The sequence below is a fragment of the Lampetra planeri genome, chromosome 2 (genome assembly GCF_965212315.1).
Source record: "Lampetra planeri chromosome 2, kcLamPlan1.2.h2, whole genome shotgun sequence".
NCBI classification, from domain to species: domain Eukaryota; kingdom Metazoa; phylum Chordata; class Hyperoartia; order Petromyzontiformes; family Petromyzontidae; genus Lampetra; species Lampetra planeri.
This window is the reverse complement of record NC_136108.1, coordinates 30,782,397-30,799,487: the sequence shown is the minus strand read 5'-3', so window position 1 is coordinate 30,799,487 and position 17,091 is coordinate 30,782,397. Positions and strand designations below refer to the sequence as shown.

Sequence of the window (17,091 nt, the reverse complement as noted above, 5' to 3'; positions counted from 1 at the left end):
AAAAAACCACGTGGCCACACCACAGATTGAATCGTCACTGCGCTCATCGCTGGCTTTGGTGAGGCAGCCATCTAGCATTGGATTGGTTTAAGCTGTTCACGACGATGGCGATTATGGCACATTTTTATACTCATCACTGGCTTGGGGTGGCCTCCATTCGGTAGCGGATTGATCAAGGTTGATCGTGATAATTACGGCACATTATTACACTCATTACTGGCTTGGGGAGGTCTCCATCCAGCAATGATTTGATCAAGGTTGATGATGATAATCATGGTACATTACACTCATCATTGGCTTGGGGAGGTCTCCATCCAGCAATGATTTGATCAAGGTTGATGATGATAATCATGGCACATTACACTCATTACTGGCTTGGGGAGGTCTCCATCCAGCAATGATTTGATCAAGGTTGATGATGATAATCATGGTACATTACACTCATCATTGGCTTGGGGAGGTCTCCATCCAGCAATGATTTGATCAAGGTTGATGATGATAATCATGGTACATTACACTCATCATTGGCTTGGGGAGGTCTCCATCCAGCAATGATTTGATCAAGGTTGATGATGATAATCATGGCACATTACACTCATTACTGGCTTGGGGAGGTCTCCATCCAGCAATGATTTGATCAAGGTTGATGATAATCATGGAACATGACACTCATTACTGGCTTGGGAGACATCCATCCAGCAGTGGCTTGACCAAGGCTGATGACCATCATAGCATTGCAGGTGGGTGGGTGTGTGAGCAGATTTGTAATATTTATTCTGTTAATTATCTTTCGCGCTAATTTATCGTTTGGTATCATGATGCCGATTCATCAACGGTTAACAACTGGCCAATATCTGAACTGGTGCTGAGCCTCACGTAGGTTTACTCAGCCTTAAATGAGTATCTGGTGCGGTGTGTAGGAACAACTGGCACTGGGGAGACAAAGGCGGCCGGGCGTGGTGCTGACCACTCACTCCCACGTGTGCCGTGCCGGCCTTAATAGGTGCCACTCGCTAACAGCTTTTGCCCCAAAAGTCTGAGGTCTCTGTCTATGGGTTCAGGAGGTTGTGTGTCTGTGCGAAGCCCCAGTGGCCTAATGGATAAGGCACTGGCCTCCTAAGCCAGGGATTGTGGGTTCGAGTCCCACCTGGGGTAGTCATGGGTTTTTTGTGAAGTTTTATATTTCGATTTAAAGCTTTCGTGACTGCAGGGATTCATATTTTTGGTTCTTTCGGTAAAGTCACGTAGAAGGGAAATAATAAAATAATCAAATACAATTCTCACGACGTTTCGGCCACAACGCAAGCAGCCGTCCTCAGGTGAAGAACAGGGCTGTCGGAAAGACAGCGTTGTGGCCGAAACGTCGTGATCATTTTTTTATTTTATTTTTTATTGTATTATTTCCCTTCTACGTGACTTTACCGAAAGAACCAAGAAGAAGTTTTATATTCTTCATTTCACTTCCAGCCATTGCCCTTGGTATACAAACCGTGTTGTGTTATTAGTTGAAGTTGTGTGCCTTCAGCAAAAGTATTTTTTTGTGAGCGGTGGGAAAGTGGTTAGCACACTGCCCTTCGAAAACTCGGCGACCTTAACTCAATTACCGGACAAAGGCTAAAATGAGTGGCGAGTGATAGCAGACCCTAGGTTGACTCAGCCTTGAAATGAGTACAGTATACAAATGTACCTGTACAGGCCTTTGTAAATCTACTGCTGGATGAAGGCCAGCTCCCCACGCCGTATAGGTCATGAGCGTTGCTTGACCAGTGCGTGTTGAAGGGTTTGAATTAATATCACTCAATCTTGATTTGAAGCGTATAATGCCTCCTCCACTACAGTCTGATTCTCTCACCTGAAGACGGTCGCTTGTTGTTGCGATCGAAACGTCGTGATCTATTATTTTTAAATCCTTTATATTAAGTTCACTTGCTTGCGTGCTTGCTTGCTTACGACCGTGCAAATCTTTCGGTCATTTTTTAACCCACTTCCCGTGATCCAATCGAGCTGACATTTTGCACACAGACTCGTTGTGCGTGACAATTAATTTTCGTGAAATTTTTTTCCCAAAATTTTACACTGTTTAGGAAAAAAAAATTAAATATGTATTTACCAATTGCTTAATGGTGGCAGACAATCATCTGACCCATAGGTGGCAGCCATCTCAAGCCAGAGGACGAGAGGACTCTAGCCGCCACGCATATAAAGGATTTATAGTGAAAAATTTTGTTTTTACGTGTTAATTTTTTTCTACCTACGTGACTTTACCGAAAGAACCAGAGAATTAATATCACTCGCCAATTATTTTAGCCGTGAACGAGAATCGAACTCGGGCTGGCCGGGTTCATAATATGTATAGATCCGATGAGCAATAAAGCTCTTTATCACAGATTTCCACAGCGGAGTGCGCTAACCACTGCACCACCACTCCCACCCCGGCTTGATCTGTAAGCCGTATTCATCGTCGGATTTTCAGGTCACCGTTATGTTGTGCCTCGCTTGTTTGCATTGTATGCGTCCCATCCGTTACATTGACCTAACGGAATAATTGGCCTGAATTTATCAGATAAGCGACGATCCTTTTGCCCGTCTAAGGGCGGGTGTATTGCAGTAAATCTGAAACTTGCAAGCAAAAAGCAGACCGCGATGTGATATTCATCGCATCAATTCGTGTGCAATTTGTAAGGGGGCGGTGACACAGACTTATTTCATGTAAAGGTGATAATCCCTTGTTCATCATGACGTCCTTTTTACTTTGATGTCTCAACAGCGTTACGGAGACCGCGTGACGTGAGGGTTCTGCCTTTGTAGTGAGGGTTGTAAGTTGACACCGAGGAGGGGGGAGGCGCCTCGGCCCCCCATGTGGAGTGACGTCACCCAATAATTATTATGAATGGAGGGGGAGGTGTCTATTTGGAAGACGTCACCTGTTCATGATTTAATGAGGGGGGCTGGTAGACGTGGAGTGACGTCACACACTGACAACCATTTACGGCCTTCGACCAGGAAGGTCACAAAAAAAATTGCACACGAACGACGCTTTCACGCAAGCATCCGATGCTCCTTTTTTGTTGAACTATTATATGTTGGTATTGGCAAAGGTCCCATGATGTAGATGCTCACCCCGAGCTCTCATTTACCCTGATAGTAGCATTGTCTTTGGACTGTGTACGCCTTTTGGTGTCCTCTGGTCTAACACCGTTTGAGACGAGGCTCAAAAGAAAGCTGTCTCTTCTTCTTGGTTCTTTCGGTAAAGTCACGTAGAAGGGAAGTAATAAAATAATAAAAATAAAACATAATAAAACAATTCTCACGACGTTTCGGCCACAACGCAAGCAGCCGTCCTCAGGCGAAGAATGAGAACATTATCAAGCTAGGAGCTTATATAGGTGTTGCGAGGAGGAGCGCCTTAACAAAAGAATGTGCATATGAAGAGGAATTTAGCATACCAATGGACAATGCGTAGGAGGTGGGCGGAGGGGTTTCAAAGTGCCATTATGCCCATGCATTATGCAGGATCAACAGCACCACGGGGGGGCGCAAGGAACAGCGTTAATAAAGGAAAGGAATGTTAGTGATATGTAGCTGCATTTACCAAACAACCACGTAGAAAACCAAAGTAAAAACTACATAAAAAACTAAAATATAAACTGAAACTTACTATACTCTACAATAAGCTGAGTTACTAACAACAAATAATAAATTACAATTCTACGTCGTAAGAAGTATATAATATACTTCCATCTAAACTTTATTCTCTTAGCATATACAGTACTATATACTGCCATAGATAAACCCAACATTAAATTATATACTGTATTGCTGTAAACCACCCTATACTTTATACATTTTAATATAACACTATGTATTATTCAACTCACCCCAATGTGTATCGAAATGGTTTATTACGTCCTTCCAATGATTGCTAAGCCTGAATCCATCTTCTCGGTTAAAATTGTCTCTGTGTTTGTATATGTGAATCGCCTCATGAACGAATCTCTCATGATAGCCAGATGGCTTGCAGAGAAAGCTGTCTCTGGTGTGGACCAATCAGTTTCAAGGACAATGCATAAATTATCAGTGTTTTTGTTTGAATTTGACGGCAAGTATTGTGTTTAATGCAGATATGAATCCTTGTAAAAAAAAGGTTTGTTTTGTTGCCAGAAAAAAGTGTAAAAACCCTATTATTTTTAATCACATCTGTCAACCCCTTATCAGTACCTACTTTAGACCAATTCAGTTCTCATTGGTCACCCCGTGCCCTTACAAATCTCAATGTTTATCCAAGAAATCCTGTATTGAAACGGCTGTACGCCGTATGGACCTGAAACTCAATTTCCATGTACAAGAATACCGGTAAACCGTGTGGGTTGACAGGTGTCCAATCTTTTCAAGTTCATTTATCTTAACAGCACAATCAAATGCATCTATGGGAATAACCATATCAACTCGTAGATGGTCCTTGCTGACATTTGCCAGTTTCCTCGCGTTCACACAAACCAGTCCCCGTCTCTGCTTAAGACATCTCACAACCGGTCCAGTTTTGCTAAGACAGTATTGTTGAACTTCTTTTCCACCATATGTAGCCAACCGTGCCTAGATGTGCGGATTCAATGCTCTTGAAATGATGCACTTCCACTGCCGGGCCTCAAGGTTGTGCAAAATGACACATATGGCGACATTGATCATCTCGTAATTTTGTAGGCGATGCAAACCAATATTTAAAATTCCGTGTGCTTGTCAAGACTGCTGTTTGACATGGAGGTCTATAGCTCTCTACATTTTAAATACTATGGGACTCTGGCAAAACCAGGCAAATGTAGATCTTTGACAGCGGGCCCACATACTGTATTGCTTTGTTCAAAGCATTAAATACACTTCGTCTCCATGGACTCATATTTAAGGACTTGAACACAAGCCAAAGAATGCAGTCCAATTTGTGGGTTATGCCAGTAGCCGGATGTTGGAGGTCGTCCCATCATTTTAGGCAGGGATTGAAATGTTTAAATTAAGTTTCCAACTTAACCTTTGGCTCAACCATCAACATAACAGGGCTCATCAATACCATAGACCCGTTGCACATGCCAGACCCTTCTGTACCTGAAATGCTCAGAACTTGCAGAATTCCATTTTTCTGTGCAGTGAAGTGTAACCAGGTGAGATCAAGACCACGAGTCTCTCAGTGACATGGATATGAGTGTGAGAACGGGGGAGTCGTCACCGTGTGTTTTTCACACCATTCTCCCAACCCACCTTCCCTGTTTTGATTCACACTCATGGCCGTTATCGCCTAAGAATATCTAAAATTGCTGAAAGGCAAACCGGGTGCACGTAAAAAATGACCCACGAGGAGCAGGTGCGTGAATTTTTAAAACGTTTATTGGCATCCGTTTGAGCTGGGCAGACTGGGGCAGGACAGGTGGAAGTTGGTCTCGACTTGTAATGCTGCAAGAGACAAGAGGGGATAGCATCAGCAACACGCACAATGGGGCGGGGCGCAAACCAGAATTTCACTTGGGGCCTGTGACATTCATCAATTGATAAATTGCACCAATGATGAATGCATTGCATAGGGCAACGTTGAGGAGAAATGCACTTAAACCATTTATGCATTTTGCTAATTATACACAAATGTTATATTCCAAGTGATGGGAGCGGAATTCAACAGGCATCACAAAGGAATTGATTCAATCGCGACCCTGAATAGTGACATTTCATCACGCGCATATACAGGTAACAATTCACCCCACGCCACTGCACGAGCCAATGAATGGGGCATGTTTTAGGTGATCATAAAGAATACAATTTTGCCTGTTTGCACAATGTAGTTTGCAGTCTTCTGTTTCACTTCTACTGGTTCTCTGTTCAGTTGAACTTGATGTCACGTGAGTTTCATTCATTGCATCTCTTTCGCAATGACTATTGGCCAAAACAAATGCAAAAATAGGTATTGACCAATGCCGACACCATTAATTCAATGTATTTCTAGTGAACTTATTACAAAAACTTTATCATTGACTGCCTGGAGTAAAACCCATCGGAGCTGTTCACCCCGTCAAGAACCCAACTTATAACAAACATGGCACTTGAATAGCATCATATGTATGACAGAGAACAACGCTCGCTTGCTCGGAAAGGTGGCTGGCGTCAGTCTTTATTGGCTTAAAGTTTAAAGACATCTGCACTGTCGGTCAGATGGGGAAAAAAGTGACGTCATCATCCGCCAGCCACGCAGCAAAGAGGGGACCACTGCCGAGGACGTGCACCACTGCTCTCCGTAAGAGACGTGTGTGTGTGTGTGCGGCGATCACTCGAGCGGTGCATTAGCCAACTGTTAATGTGCAGTCTAAGGCTTTCAGGGCTCATCGATATCGATTACAGCTCAAGAGACAGTGGTGGAAATTTCACATTCGTACGGTCGGGCATGAATGTGTCGCGAACCTTAAGCTTTACCCAGTAGACAATAGCTCAGGCAAACGTACATTTCTAAACATCTATGCCTCAGAAGTTTTTCAAATCCTATCGAACATCACCATCCCCTATCACACCACAACCCACACAACTACTGCCATAACCACCATTGCTACCAGCGTCAAAACTACAAGCAGCATCACTTTCACTACTCCCACCAACACCATTACTACATACTCTTCCACCAGTTACCTCAACCACCATTGTCATCACACAATAGCAACAGCCAACACCACATCATAGTATCATTGCACTACTACTATCATTGCAATCAGCATCACTACCGCTACCACCACCAGTTGCCACAACAATTGTCACCACCACCAACACAACATCTATCACCACACTGCCACTACCACCACCACAATCTGCCACAATCACCACTAAAGCTACCACCACCGCCGCCGCCAGCCAGCACTGCTCACACTCAGTTCATCTGTCGCACGAGGCGGTTGATCTGGTCCTCGCGGTTGCCGGCATCGCCGCCCTCGACGTAGTGAGTCGTCTTCTTGCGCATGCCGCCGCGTGGGGACGACAGCTTGAAGGGCCACAGGAAGTTGTTGGCCAACTTGAAGTTCTTGCCGACCGTGAAGATCTCATGGATGAGGTCCTCGATGCATATGATGCCAGTCTTCCCTGTAAAGGCACACGCACGTAATGTGTTTAATATACAATAATAAAAAGTGGGCCGTTCCTGGCCCATCCCCCCCCCTCAACCAGTATATATACGAGGTAGTATATCTCTTGGAATCTCTCATTTACTTGATGCAGCAAGCGTGCTGTGACGGTTCCACCTGAAGACGGAAGCTTGTGTTGCCTCCGAAACGTCGTGATTTTTTATTTTAATTAATTTTACTTTTATTAATTTTAATTTTTTACCTACGTGACTTTACCGAAAAACCTAAGAATATGAATACAGCTGTCAGTCCAACTGCTGGATGAAGGCCTCCCCTGCCATCACCACCTCCCACGCCCCCCTCCGCCACTCACCGCCCGCGGCTTGCCGTGGACAGGTTCAGATATTACCTAGCCACTAATGTTAGCCATTGGCCGAGAATCAAACCCAACAGCCAGAATATGAGTGCAGTGTGCAAACTACTGCAGAATGGCTTAAAAAAAGTACATTAAAAAATGTGTAAATTATTTATAAGCAGACTGAAACGTATGCCAAATATTTTTTCATCTCGAATAGAACATCAATATAAACAAATCCTCTATGTTAATGTGCACAATCTCCAAATCACAAGCAGATTATTAGACGCTTTGAAGGAAAGATTATTTTAAAATGTACCCAGTTCAATATCAAGCACAGCTAAATGTGTTCTTCTACACAAATTAACAGCGACTGATAATCAGGGAGTGCTAAAAAAAAATCAATAACCCACTAACCATCAAAGTCCAAAAAGCAGGCTTATGTCAAGTCCGTGGATTAAGTGCACATTAAAAAGGCAAATCAAATTCATTGTGATCATCTGTGGCGAGATGAAATACAAACCAAAAGTAGATTGTAAAGTGCTCCAATAAATCTGGTAAGGAATACCTTTAAAACATATTTGTGGGCTGTCACAATGTTTCAAAGACACGCCTCCATTATAAGATTACTGGGACGCATGGCCTAAGTAAGGCCAGTAAGTATCTCAAAATTATCTAGCGCGTTTGTGGGCTGCATCTTTTTGAAAAGGTGCCTGGCAGCCTGGGTCAGAGTCAGTCGCACTGGCTTATAACAAGTGGAGTCATCCGCATCGTCGATCAGATGGGGAAAGAAAATTGCTCATCACTCTCCGACCCAGGCTCGGCACCGCACAGATTCCCGATGGCAGCGGCCACTGGTGATGTGCACCTGGTGCTGTAGCATTACTCCTATTGCGAGGGCTCACAAGGCGATGTTATTCCCCCCCACCCCCCCCGTGAACATTCAGCGGTTGGCGTGTGGAACACAGGCGCATCCGTCGTTGGTTGCGGCGCACGAACCGAGGTTCTTCTCGATGAGCGAGTTGTCGGTGAGGGGGATGCGCTGCTTCTTGATCTTGCCGAAGCCACGCTTGTACACGAGTTCCCGCACCGTCTTCAGGTTGGGGTAGCTGCTCGCGCAACGCACGCACCACACGCGCAAATACATACAACACGCTCAAGAGGTCTCATTTTAATGGTTTCCGATTTAGGTGTGAAGCATTTATGCAAGAGGTGGGGGGGGGGTATGAGGGGTGGCACAATCATTCTGAAAGATGATTCAATATGAACCAAGCTACTGTGTTGATATGAGGGACTTATATTTATTGGAAACTGGCCAAATTTTGTCAAGGTCTGCCCAATAGTTGGGAGAAATACCACAACCAAAATAGATATTACCCAATATGCAAACACATTTTGCTCTAAAAGCTACAAAGATGTTTCATAACTCAAGTCTTAAAGAATATTAATTATACAGGGACAGATAGATGCAGGCAGATGGGCCACTAATAATTAAAAATTAAATCATAAAAACAAATCTGCTACATTTAGATTGCGATTTAAATAAAAATCAATTGGTAAACAAATCTAACAAATTCACCAGATTCTTTGGGTCTTTCATGTAAAGTCACGGAGAGATAGGTTCAAAGAAATGAACAAAAAACTACGATGTTTCGTTCGCAATGCAAGCGGTGGTCATTAGGCTGAAAAAAAAGACTGTACAGTAAAACCTTGGATTGCGAGCATAATTCGTTCCGGAAACGTGCATGTACTCGTATATCAAAGCACGCTTATATCAGTTGTGATTACGTGAGGCTCAGCAGACAATGCGTATACACGTACTACTCGTATTGCAAGACCTCGCTCGTTATCAAATTAATATTTATTTAAAAATTTTGCTTGTCTTGCAAAACACTCGCAGACCAAGTTACTCGCAATCCAAGGTTTAACTGTACTCAAGTATATAATACAAGGTGGTGGCCAGTAGAGGGCAGTACAGCAAAATATATCATTGCAGAATACATTGTCCCACCCACACATTTTCCACACGTCACCATTCTGTACCGACTAGTGTGGTGAAGCATGATCAAATGAGCCACACGGAAATGGGGAAGCCCTTAACCAGCAGTGGCTTTGACAAAAAAAAAGATCTGTACATGAACTATAAGGGCACTTGGCCTGGGTCAGAGTCAGTCGCACTGGCTTAACAAGTGGAGTCATCCGCATCGTCGATCAGATGGGGAAAGAAAGTTGCTCATCACTCTCCAGCCCAGGCTCGACCCTGCAGATGATTACATCCCATTGGCCACTCGGGTTTCCCACCACACGCATAACACGCCTTGAGGATGAATCGGCCACACGTCTCTAAGTAGCAAGGCCCTTATTTAAGAGTCTTGAGAATGAGGCTTTCCTGGATAAATACTTGTCACTGTCATTATTAATCGGAGCAGAACCACAATTGGTTGGAGTTTTGAGCTTCAAACCCAGCGATCCAGAGTTCGATTCCTGGCCACGGCTAACATCGCTAATCAGTGTACTTAATTAAGTATGGTCAAATAATCCCTGATAGCATGGGGATGCCTTCAGTAGCTTCAGAAAAATCTAAATTATGAATTGCAATACTACGTGCAGGTATTTCTTTTCGTACCGTTAATTTTCTCAAACCTTCAGATCTGCCAAGTACCCACAATGCTAAGGGGGCCCCCCCACCCCCCCGGGTGAAAACGGTCAGTCAAAGTTGCCACTCACCCCCAGGCGATGTAGGGCTCTGCGATGCGCAGCATGTTGATGGACGCCTTGTTGATGCGCACAAACACACCGTTGAAGATCTGCCGCAGCCTCAGGAGCTGCAGGACCTTGCGCACCTTGGGGCTCACCCCGTTGATACTTCACAGGGAAGAAGGCAAAAGAAAAACACGCGCACAAAAATCAACTAACGTTTCATCCGCCGTTCGTCTGTAAACAAGCGACAGCCACGTGAATAGGCAAAGCCACCAAATCACCCAGAATGGGACAGATCAATATCAACTCTCATAAGCAACGCAGGTTTAAGCCTGCTTAGTGATTTGATAGGAGACTGCCGTGGCCAGATGTTGAACTTCTTTCGCACCGTACGTAGCCAACGGTGCTCATTGGAGGTGCCAGTACAGCAATGGATTCTTGATTCTCAGAATCAAAATCTTTATTTAGACTGCAAGAATCCAGTGAACTATGGAAGCTCTATTTCACAGATGTCCAGTATCTGTGATAGTTTTCAGTTCTAACTACCCCTTTAGATACGTAGGTTTTCTCCCACTTTGGCCAAACATCCCCGATGCAGAACACTTCTGAGATTAAGTCATGAGACCTTGAGGCTTCTTCTATGGGTAAATAAACGTCATTACCTCCCCACACTGGTCAAAGCACATTGGCCAAGACATGCAACATAAATGTGATAGTACGGAAGTAACATCCTTTGCAGCACTGCCCTCTGCTGGCCCACTACATACACTCCCCGTTGCATTTTACCCGCCTTGTTGTAAATAGATTTTACTCTTAAGTGCCCAAACACTTATCTAGACAAGTGCCATTTACTGTATCACCTTCACCTTACAATTTAACTGTGTGGATGTTTACACGACCTTTCAAACACAGACCCACACGTGTAAAGCTATCACTGGATATTTGCAGTCCTCCAGAAACGTGGGTGCGTGCAATCACTAATAATTCCACAAGGCGATGCTGCCAAAAATTACCCACGCCCTGCGTAGGCGTGGCTTACAGGCAGTGACAGGCTACATTCTACAGCGGCAAGTTCAGACAAGAACTGGCAAAAGTTGCTTCTTACTCCGCATTTACGATCAGATGGGGAAAGAAATTGTGGTCATCATTACAAGCCGCTGCAGGTTTTATTTACACTTGCTAGGCTAATCTAAATAGAAATCACACTTTCCATAACCGTATTCCACACCTATTTTTCCATGTGGAATGTGAGATTGTGCATACATTTTAATGGAGTAGTGGTGCAATGGTCAGCACAATCTGCTACAAATCCAGCAACCTGTTTTTGGATTTCATTTTTCTTTCGAAACTAATTTGCCTTCTCAAACTCAAAGCCGCATTGAAACGAGAGATTACATTTTTATTGGACGACCGAACCTGGACAGACCTGGTTGAAATTAACCCCTGGACCTATGTCCATCAGTCTAAGGGACTATACTTTAGTCTCTAGGTCCTATGCGAGTCTATGGGTCTTACAAATAAAAGCACGCACAAGGCAGAACTCCCATTTCATCTCACCACAAAAATACCACTGGACAACCCTACAAATCTGTGACGCACGCGTGTATGAATGTTTAGTAATAGTTTCCAGATTCAGCAAACTTGGATCAAACACTTTTAATTTAGCTGCCCAAAAGTTTTGGAACTACCCCATTCAGTCTCTTGGCATCTCCATTCTGCCAACTGACCTCATTTCAACTATTAAAATCACTAAAGTTTGTGAATGTAATTTGACAACATAATTGCAGCTTAGGTTTTTTTGCAAATCAGTAATTGTGGGGGGGGGATACATGAATTAAAACATGTTGTTTTTACTCCATGTCATTAAATAACAGGTTTTTTCCCCATTTTTTCTGGCAAAAAATAGGTGTGCCCGACCCGTGTCAGAGCCCCCCCCCCCCGCCGCCAGCAAGTATTATCAGGGTTCCTAACAGGCCCGGAGTCGAGATCCTCACCATACTTACCCCTTTTAGGCTGCTACGGCAGCTTACGCAAGAGGACACAAGACGTTTTGGCACAACGGTCCTTCGTCCGACCATGCGTGACAAAAGTTATACCCCCGTCAGCATTCGCGGCTTTCAAAACCACGGTTACGAGGGGGGACAAGCAGCGAGAGAGTTACCCGCGAATGCGGATGACGAACGCGAGCTTGGGCTCGGCGGGGACGTAGAAGTTGCCAGCCTTGCGCGCCATCCTCGCCAGACGGATCTCACTGCGCTCCTTCGAGTGGTACTCCTTGACGTACGCCTCGGCGCGCTTGTAGATCAGATGGCGCGTCACCCGCCGGTTCTGTGCGAGGACGCGCGGGAGAGAGAAACATGCGGCGGGTGGGCGGGGAGGAGGAGATCATTAGCAAGGTACTTGTAACAACATCAACAACCAATTTCACCAATCCCCAATGGTCAGCGTGATGAAATATGGGCAATCAGCTATTGCTTAGATGGCAACAGTGGATTGATGAAGGATGATGTTTAACATAACTCCCAGTTCAGGGGGAGCAATCGTCTCTGGCCAAATTTTCCGCAAACATTTTCGACTGCAAGTTTATTTTAGACCGATAATTTTCCAATTTACTGTAAACAGCATCTAAACGTGACTATCTTGGTCAAGGTTAATTTGTCAATCCACTCCTGGATGGTGGCCTCCACACGCTGTGTGGGTCGTGGGGGTTATTTTGAGCATACTTCATCACGCTAGTCATAGCAAGTTGATAAAGGTAGGAAAGCGGACGCTGGAGCGTGCAGTGCAACAATGGATTCTGCTGCAGTCCTCTGCTACTAGAAAGCCCCATGCCATGTTTCTGTATGGTGTCACTCATCCACGCAACATCCAGGCTCAACCCCACTTAGCTTCAGCCCATTTGATGGGGATGTTTAGAAAGTCTTAATTAGACGTATAGCATATATACCACTAAAAACCTTGCTAAAGGCCATCTCACATTTATATAAACTCACACGGGAATTTAGTTTCATTACAAAATATGGGTTTCTCTTAAGCTCTGTGCAGCGCGTCAGACAAAACTGGCTTAGTGCAGTTTGCATCGCCACGGTCGATCCGATGGGGAAAAAAGTTCAGTCATCATTGCACCGCACGGCCGCCATTCAATGGCGAAAGAGAATCAACATATCCACAACTCAATAATATGGCCTGGTTACAAAATAAAACTACATCATAGATGCGTCAGCAGTACACGTGCAACAATTCTCCACATTAGCAATGTCCACACACCATATATCAGGTACGCATTTAAGGATCAGTTGACTGATAATTTAATTGGTACTCATCTCCTGTTTATAGCCCTGAGCCATTGGTGGAAATTCAACATTGCTATGGCAGAGATGAGTTTAATCATAGGGCTACCACTTAACTTCCCAACAAAGTAGTTCTCATTATCAACCCTCGAGGAATGCTGGGCTAAGTCAACCCCCAACCTGGATTTTAACTCACAACCTTCCGGCCGCGAGCCACTTGCTCCACTACTGATCTACCTGGTCAGACAACACACCGTACCAGAAATGTATTAAAGGCCAAATCAGCTTAGGGAAGGCCAACTAATGTTAGCCGGGGTCAGAAACCGAATCCAGGTGTGATGGGTTTATAGCGCGAACCACAATGTTATGAAGAACTTCTTTCGCACCGGAAGTAGCCAACTGTGCCAATCGGAGGTGCCACTTACACTGGCGCGGTCACGCGGTTGTCGAAACGTACCAAGCGATCACGAACACGCTGCTTGGCCCGCATGGTGCGCATGGCCTGGAATGCCTTCCTCCTCTTGAGCAGAGACTCGGGCACCTGGGGCACTTTCTTCCCATCCTTTTTCTTCTTCTTCTCCACCGGCACCTCCTCTTTCTTCTGTCTTAAAAGACAAAAAGGGGAAAGCAGACGCACAGTTGGATGTGTCAAGGTTTAACGGATGCGTTCGAGATGGATGCGAGGACTTGGCTAAGTGTGTTGGTACATGTTTGATCTTGAGCTTTGGATGTAAAGGCTGGGGAATCACGAGTATATGATTAACAATCAGCTACGAGATGGCCAGATGGCAGTACAGAAAGTGGATTCTTGAAGCTTTATATGCAGATCATTTGATGTTATACCACTGTATGCATATTACGTTTTAATGGGCACTCCAGATTCCTCCTATATGAAAAACTGTTATACAGCGGCATTTGTTTAATTCCTCAACTGACTTGAAGACTAATATGGACTTATCTGGATATATTATATTACCCGATGAATGCACGCAATTAATTAGCCACATCCAGATTCTTTACCAAGCAAAAGGACAGTCTACAGACTCGCTTCTAAAACGGTTCGTTTGCCACGTGCTAGCCACGAGCTTCTCAAACGCCAATCATCTCAGCAGATATATTTCAGCAATGAGGTCTAACAAAACTGGATGGAGCTGTGAGCGCCATGGATTCCAGGCCACACTACCAGTCCCTCCCTCCTTTCGCCACAACCCACACTGACCATCGCGGTTAAGTATGATCAAATAGCCCCCCCCCCCCTTGTCACAGCGTAGGAAGGCCGCCTTCGTCCCGCAGTGGACAACAAGAGCTGTATATTTAATATTTATAACGGATTTATATAAACTGTGCGGCACATCAGACGTAACTGGCTTAGTGCAGTTTGCTTCGCCACGTTCGATCCGATGGGGAAAAAAGTTCAGTCATCATTGCACCGCACAGCAGCTTATCATCATCATTATTATTATCACCGAGATTCCTTCCCATCGTCACGTGTTGGTCACCTAACCCGTTTCGGGACCGCGGTTCCTCGTCGCAACGTGGTGCCACACGGTTTAATTTAAGAAAGTTTTTTTCCGAGTCCATATAACGTAAGCATTTTTTTTAGTCATCAACAAATGTTAGATTCGTGTGTCTCTTTATCGAAGAGTTATTTGCATACTAAATTGTAGTTGGAACCGCTCACTCATTACATTAATACAATCACTCACCATGAACGCAAGCCAAACCGTCCTAGATTACAGATTAAAATCCCGCACATTACACTCGACACCTTAAGCAGACTGCACGCACTACACTCATGACTTTACACAATACAGCAACCCTCTGCACAAAGCCAAATTCCACGAAGTACTGTATATACGTTTACAACGAGCAACTCAAAATTACCAAACGCACTTTACTCTCGGGTTAACGCATTACATAACATAAAGTTAACCGATTACACACCAATGAAAAACAGGAAATGTTAATCAAGAGCATTACATAAAACATCACGTTCACGCTGCCCCTTGGCTACAATTCACCGCCGAAAGCCTCCTCCGCAGTTGCTGGTCCATGGGTGATCAATGACCATACTTCACCACGCCGGTCAGTGCGGGTTGACACAAGCGGAGCCAGACCCAAGACCGGTTGAGGAATCACCGCCGATGTTAAAACCGTGGTCTGGAAACTCGAGTGGCCGGCTTCACATTTAAGATCGCTATAGCCAACGCGCGACCGCTACAACCCACGTTTAGCAATGTAACATAGTCCACACCTCGACGTTAATGCCAAATGAAAGAGAGGTTAACACAAAGTATCCACAGTTTACCGCACGCTAAGTGACACGCGGTCCTGTTTAGAAAAAGGCTTTGCGCTACAGAGGCCCAAGCTAGCGGTGGGCTTTCGCTATGACCTATTAACGCTCAAAACTCAAGTCCACAACACAATACCAACAACGCGAGATTATTAACCACCGAATAATCAATTACAAATAAAAGCAATTACATTACATTGACCCTACGCTTGAACAGGCCTCGCCTCTAGGCTCCTGTCGAGTAGGCCTCACTCAATGCAGCAACTCCATTCACTCGCGTCTCAATTCACAACAAAAAAAAACAAACGGTCAAAATTAATCGGCAAATAATTATCCACGGCGATGAATGAACACATCCTGTAGAATTGCGACAAGTTGTTTTGATGAATAGACGCGTAGTTTGTAAGGATTGACACGGATCGCGCGACGCTGGAGAGACACTTACTCTGCGTCCGCCATTTCGCCCGGGGGGGAAAGAGGGGGACTCGCGCATGCGCAGTGCACTTAGCGGCCCCGTGGTCACGTGGTGCGGGTCCCCCATCGATTGTGTTTCGTAGCTCGGATAAGCAGCCGCGAGTGAATGCGCGTTTGTATTTTATAGCTCGCATAGAGCGACAGCAAGAATTATCAAAATTTCCGAAATGTAAGACCGATTCTAAAGGAAAGACGCGCATAACTTTGGGGTAACTTTGGCGGGGGGGGGGGGGGAATGCGTTAATAATCGTCAGAAGAACCCCTCTATGGGCAGCCGCCTTCTAGAAGATGTTTATGAACTAGATCTCCAGTGTCTGAATATTTGTAGTTTGTGTGTCTCTCTCCGTGGTCGCGCGGATTTTTATCCGGGTCCTCCGGGTTTTCCCTCCACATTTATAATCAACGTGCTTTTAGAGCATTTGTGGCTGCTATAAACTTCCACACGATAAGCCACTCCGTTGAGCTATCATTTGTGGCCAAGTCGCTTCTGAAAAAAAGCTACGTAGCTCAGTGGGCCTTAGCTGGTAAAATAAAATATAGTTCGCGTATAGGTAGCATTGTTCAAATTATAAGACGCACCGCTCACTTTTCTTTTCAAAATGGTTAATTAAAGGTCAAAGTAAAATGAACATTTAATTCCACATTCCTATCGCGGGGGCGAGTCTATTATACACAGAGAGGTACTCGTTTTATCGACCCCGGGGGAATGATTGGCTGAGTCAACTCCCAACCAGGATTGGAACCTCGCAACCTTTTCATGTCGTGTCGCTCACTCGACCGCTGAGTCATCTGGCGAGATTGAATTAAAACCAATATGGGCGGAATTTGCGTCTTATAATCCGGACAACAAGACAATTACCCAGTTTTCAGATCCAATAGTCTGGCTGTTGATGA

The 17,091-nt window shown here is 44.7% G+C and overlaps 1 protein-coding gene and 7 non-coding genes across 8 annotated transcripts; 1 reads left to right on the top strand and 7 right to left on the bottom strand.

Annotated features, from left to right (window-relative positions):
* The first annotated feature begins 1,082 nt into the window (after positions 1 to 1,082).
* TRNAR-CCU (transfer RNA arginine (anticodon CCU)) lies at positions 1,083 to 1,155 on the top strand. The gene has a single exon. It is a non-coding gene; the product is annotated as a tRNA-Arg (tRNA).
* Positions 1,156 to 5,358: 4,203 nt separating this feature from the next.
* RPL7 (ribosomal protein L7) lies at positions 5,359 to 16,295 on the bottom strand. The gene is made up of 7 exons (XM_078612805.1): positions 16,169 to 16,295; positions 13,888 to 14,035; positions 12,302 to 12,468; positions 10,168 to 10,305; positions 8,440 to 8,549; positions 6,894 to 7,104; positions 5,359 to 5,442 (listed from the first exon to the last, which is right to left on the bottom strand). Exons 1-6 carry the CDS (start codon positions 16,180 to 16,182, stop codon positions 6,896 to 6,898), a joined length of 786 nt encoding a protein of 261 aa, XP_078468931.1. The 5' UTR covers positions 16,183 to 16,295; the 3' UTR covers positions 5,359 to 5,442; positions 6,894 to 6,895.
* On the bottom strand, positions 6,136 to 6,227 carry LOC144733803 (small nucleolar SNORD12/SNORD106). The gene has a single exon (XR_013588398.1). It is a non-coding gene; the product is annotated as a small nucleolar SNORD12/SNORD106 (small nucleolar RNA).
* Positions 8,164 to 8,256, bottom strand: LOC144733822 (small nucleolar SNORD12/SNORD106). Its single transcript, XR_013588409.1, has one exon. It is a non-coding gene; the product is annotated as a small nucleolar SNORD12/SNORD106 (small nucleolar RNA).
* Positions 9,600 to 9,690, bottom strand: LOC144733830 (small nucleolar SNORD12/SNORD106). The gene has a single exon (XR_013588413.1). It is a non-coding gene; the product is annotated as a small nucleolar SNORD12/SNORD106 (small nucleolar RNA).
* LOC144733835 (small nucleolar SNORD12/SNORD106) lies at positions 11,205 to 11,298 on the bottom strand. Its single transcript, XR_013588424.1, has one exon. It is a non-coding gene; the product is annotated as a small nucleolar SNORD12/SNORD106 (small nucleolar RNA).
* LOC144733810 (small nucleolar SNORD12/SNORD106) lies at positions 13,180 to 13,271 on the bottom strand. The gene has a single exon (XR_013588399.1). It is a non-coding gene; the product is annotated as a small nucleolar SNORD12/SNORD106 (small nucleolar RNA).
* Positions 14,775 to 14,864, bottom strand: LOC144733816 (small nucleolar SNORD12/SNORD106). Its single transcript, XR_013588406.1, has one exon. It is a non-coding gene; the product is annotated as a small nucleolar SNORD12/SNORD106 (small nucleolar RNA).
* Positions 16,296 to 17,091: the final 796 nt, after the last annotated feature.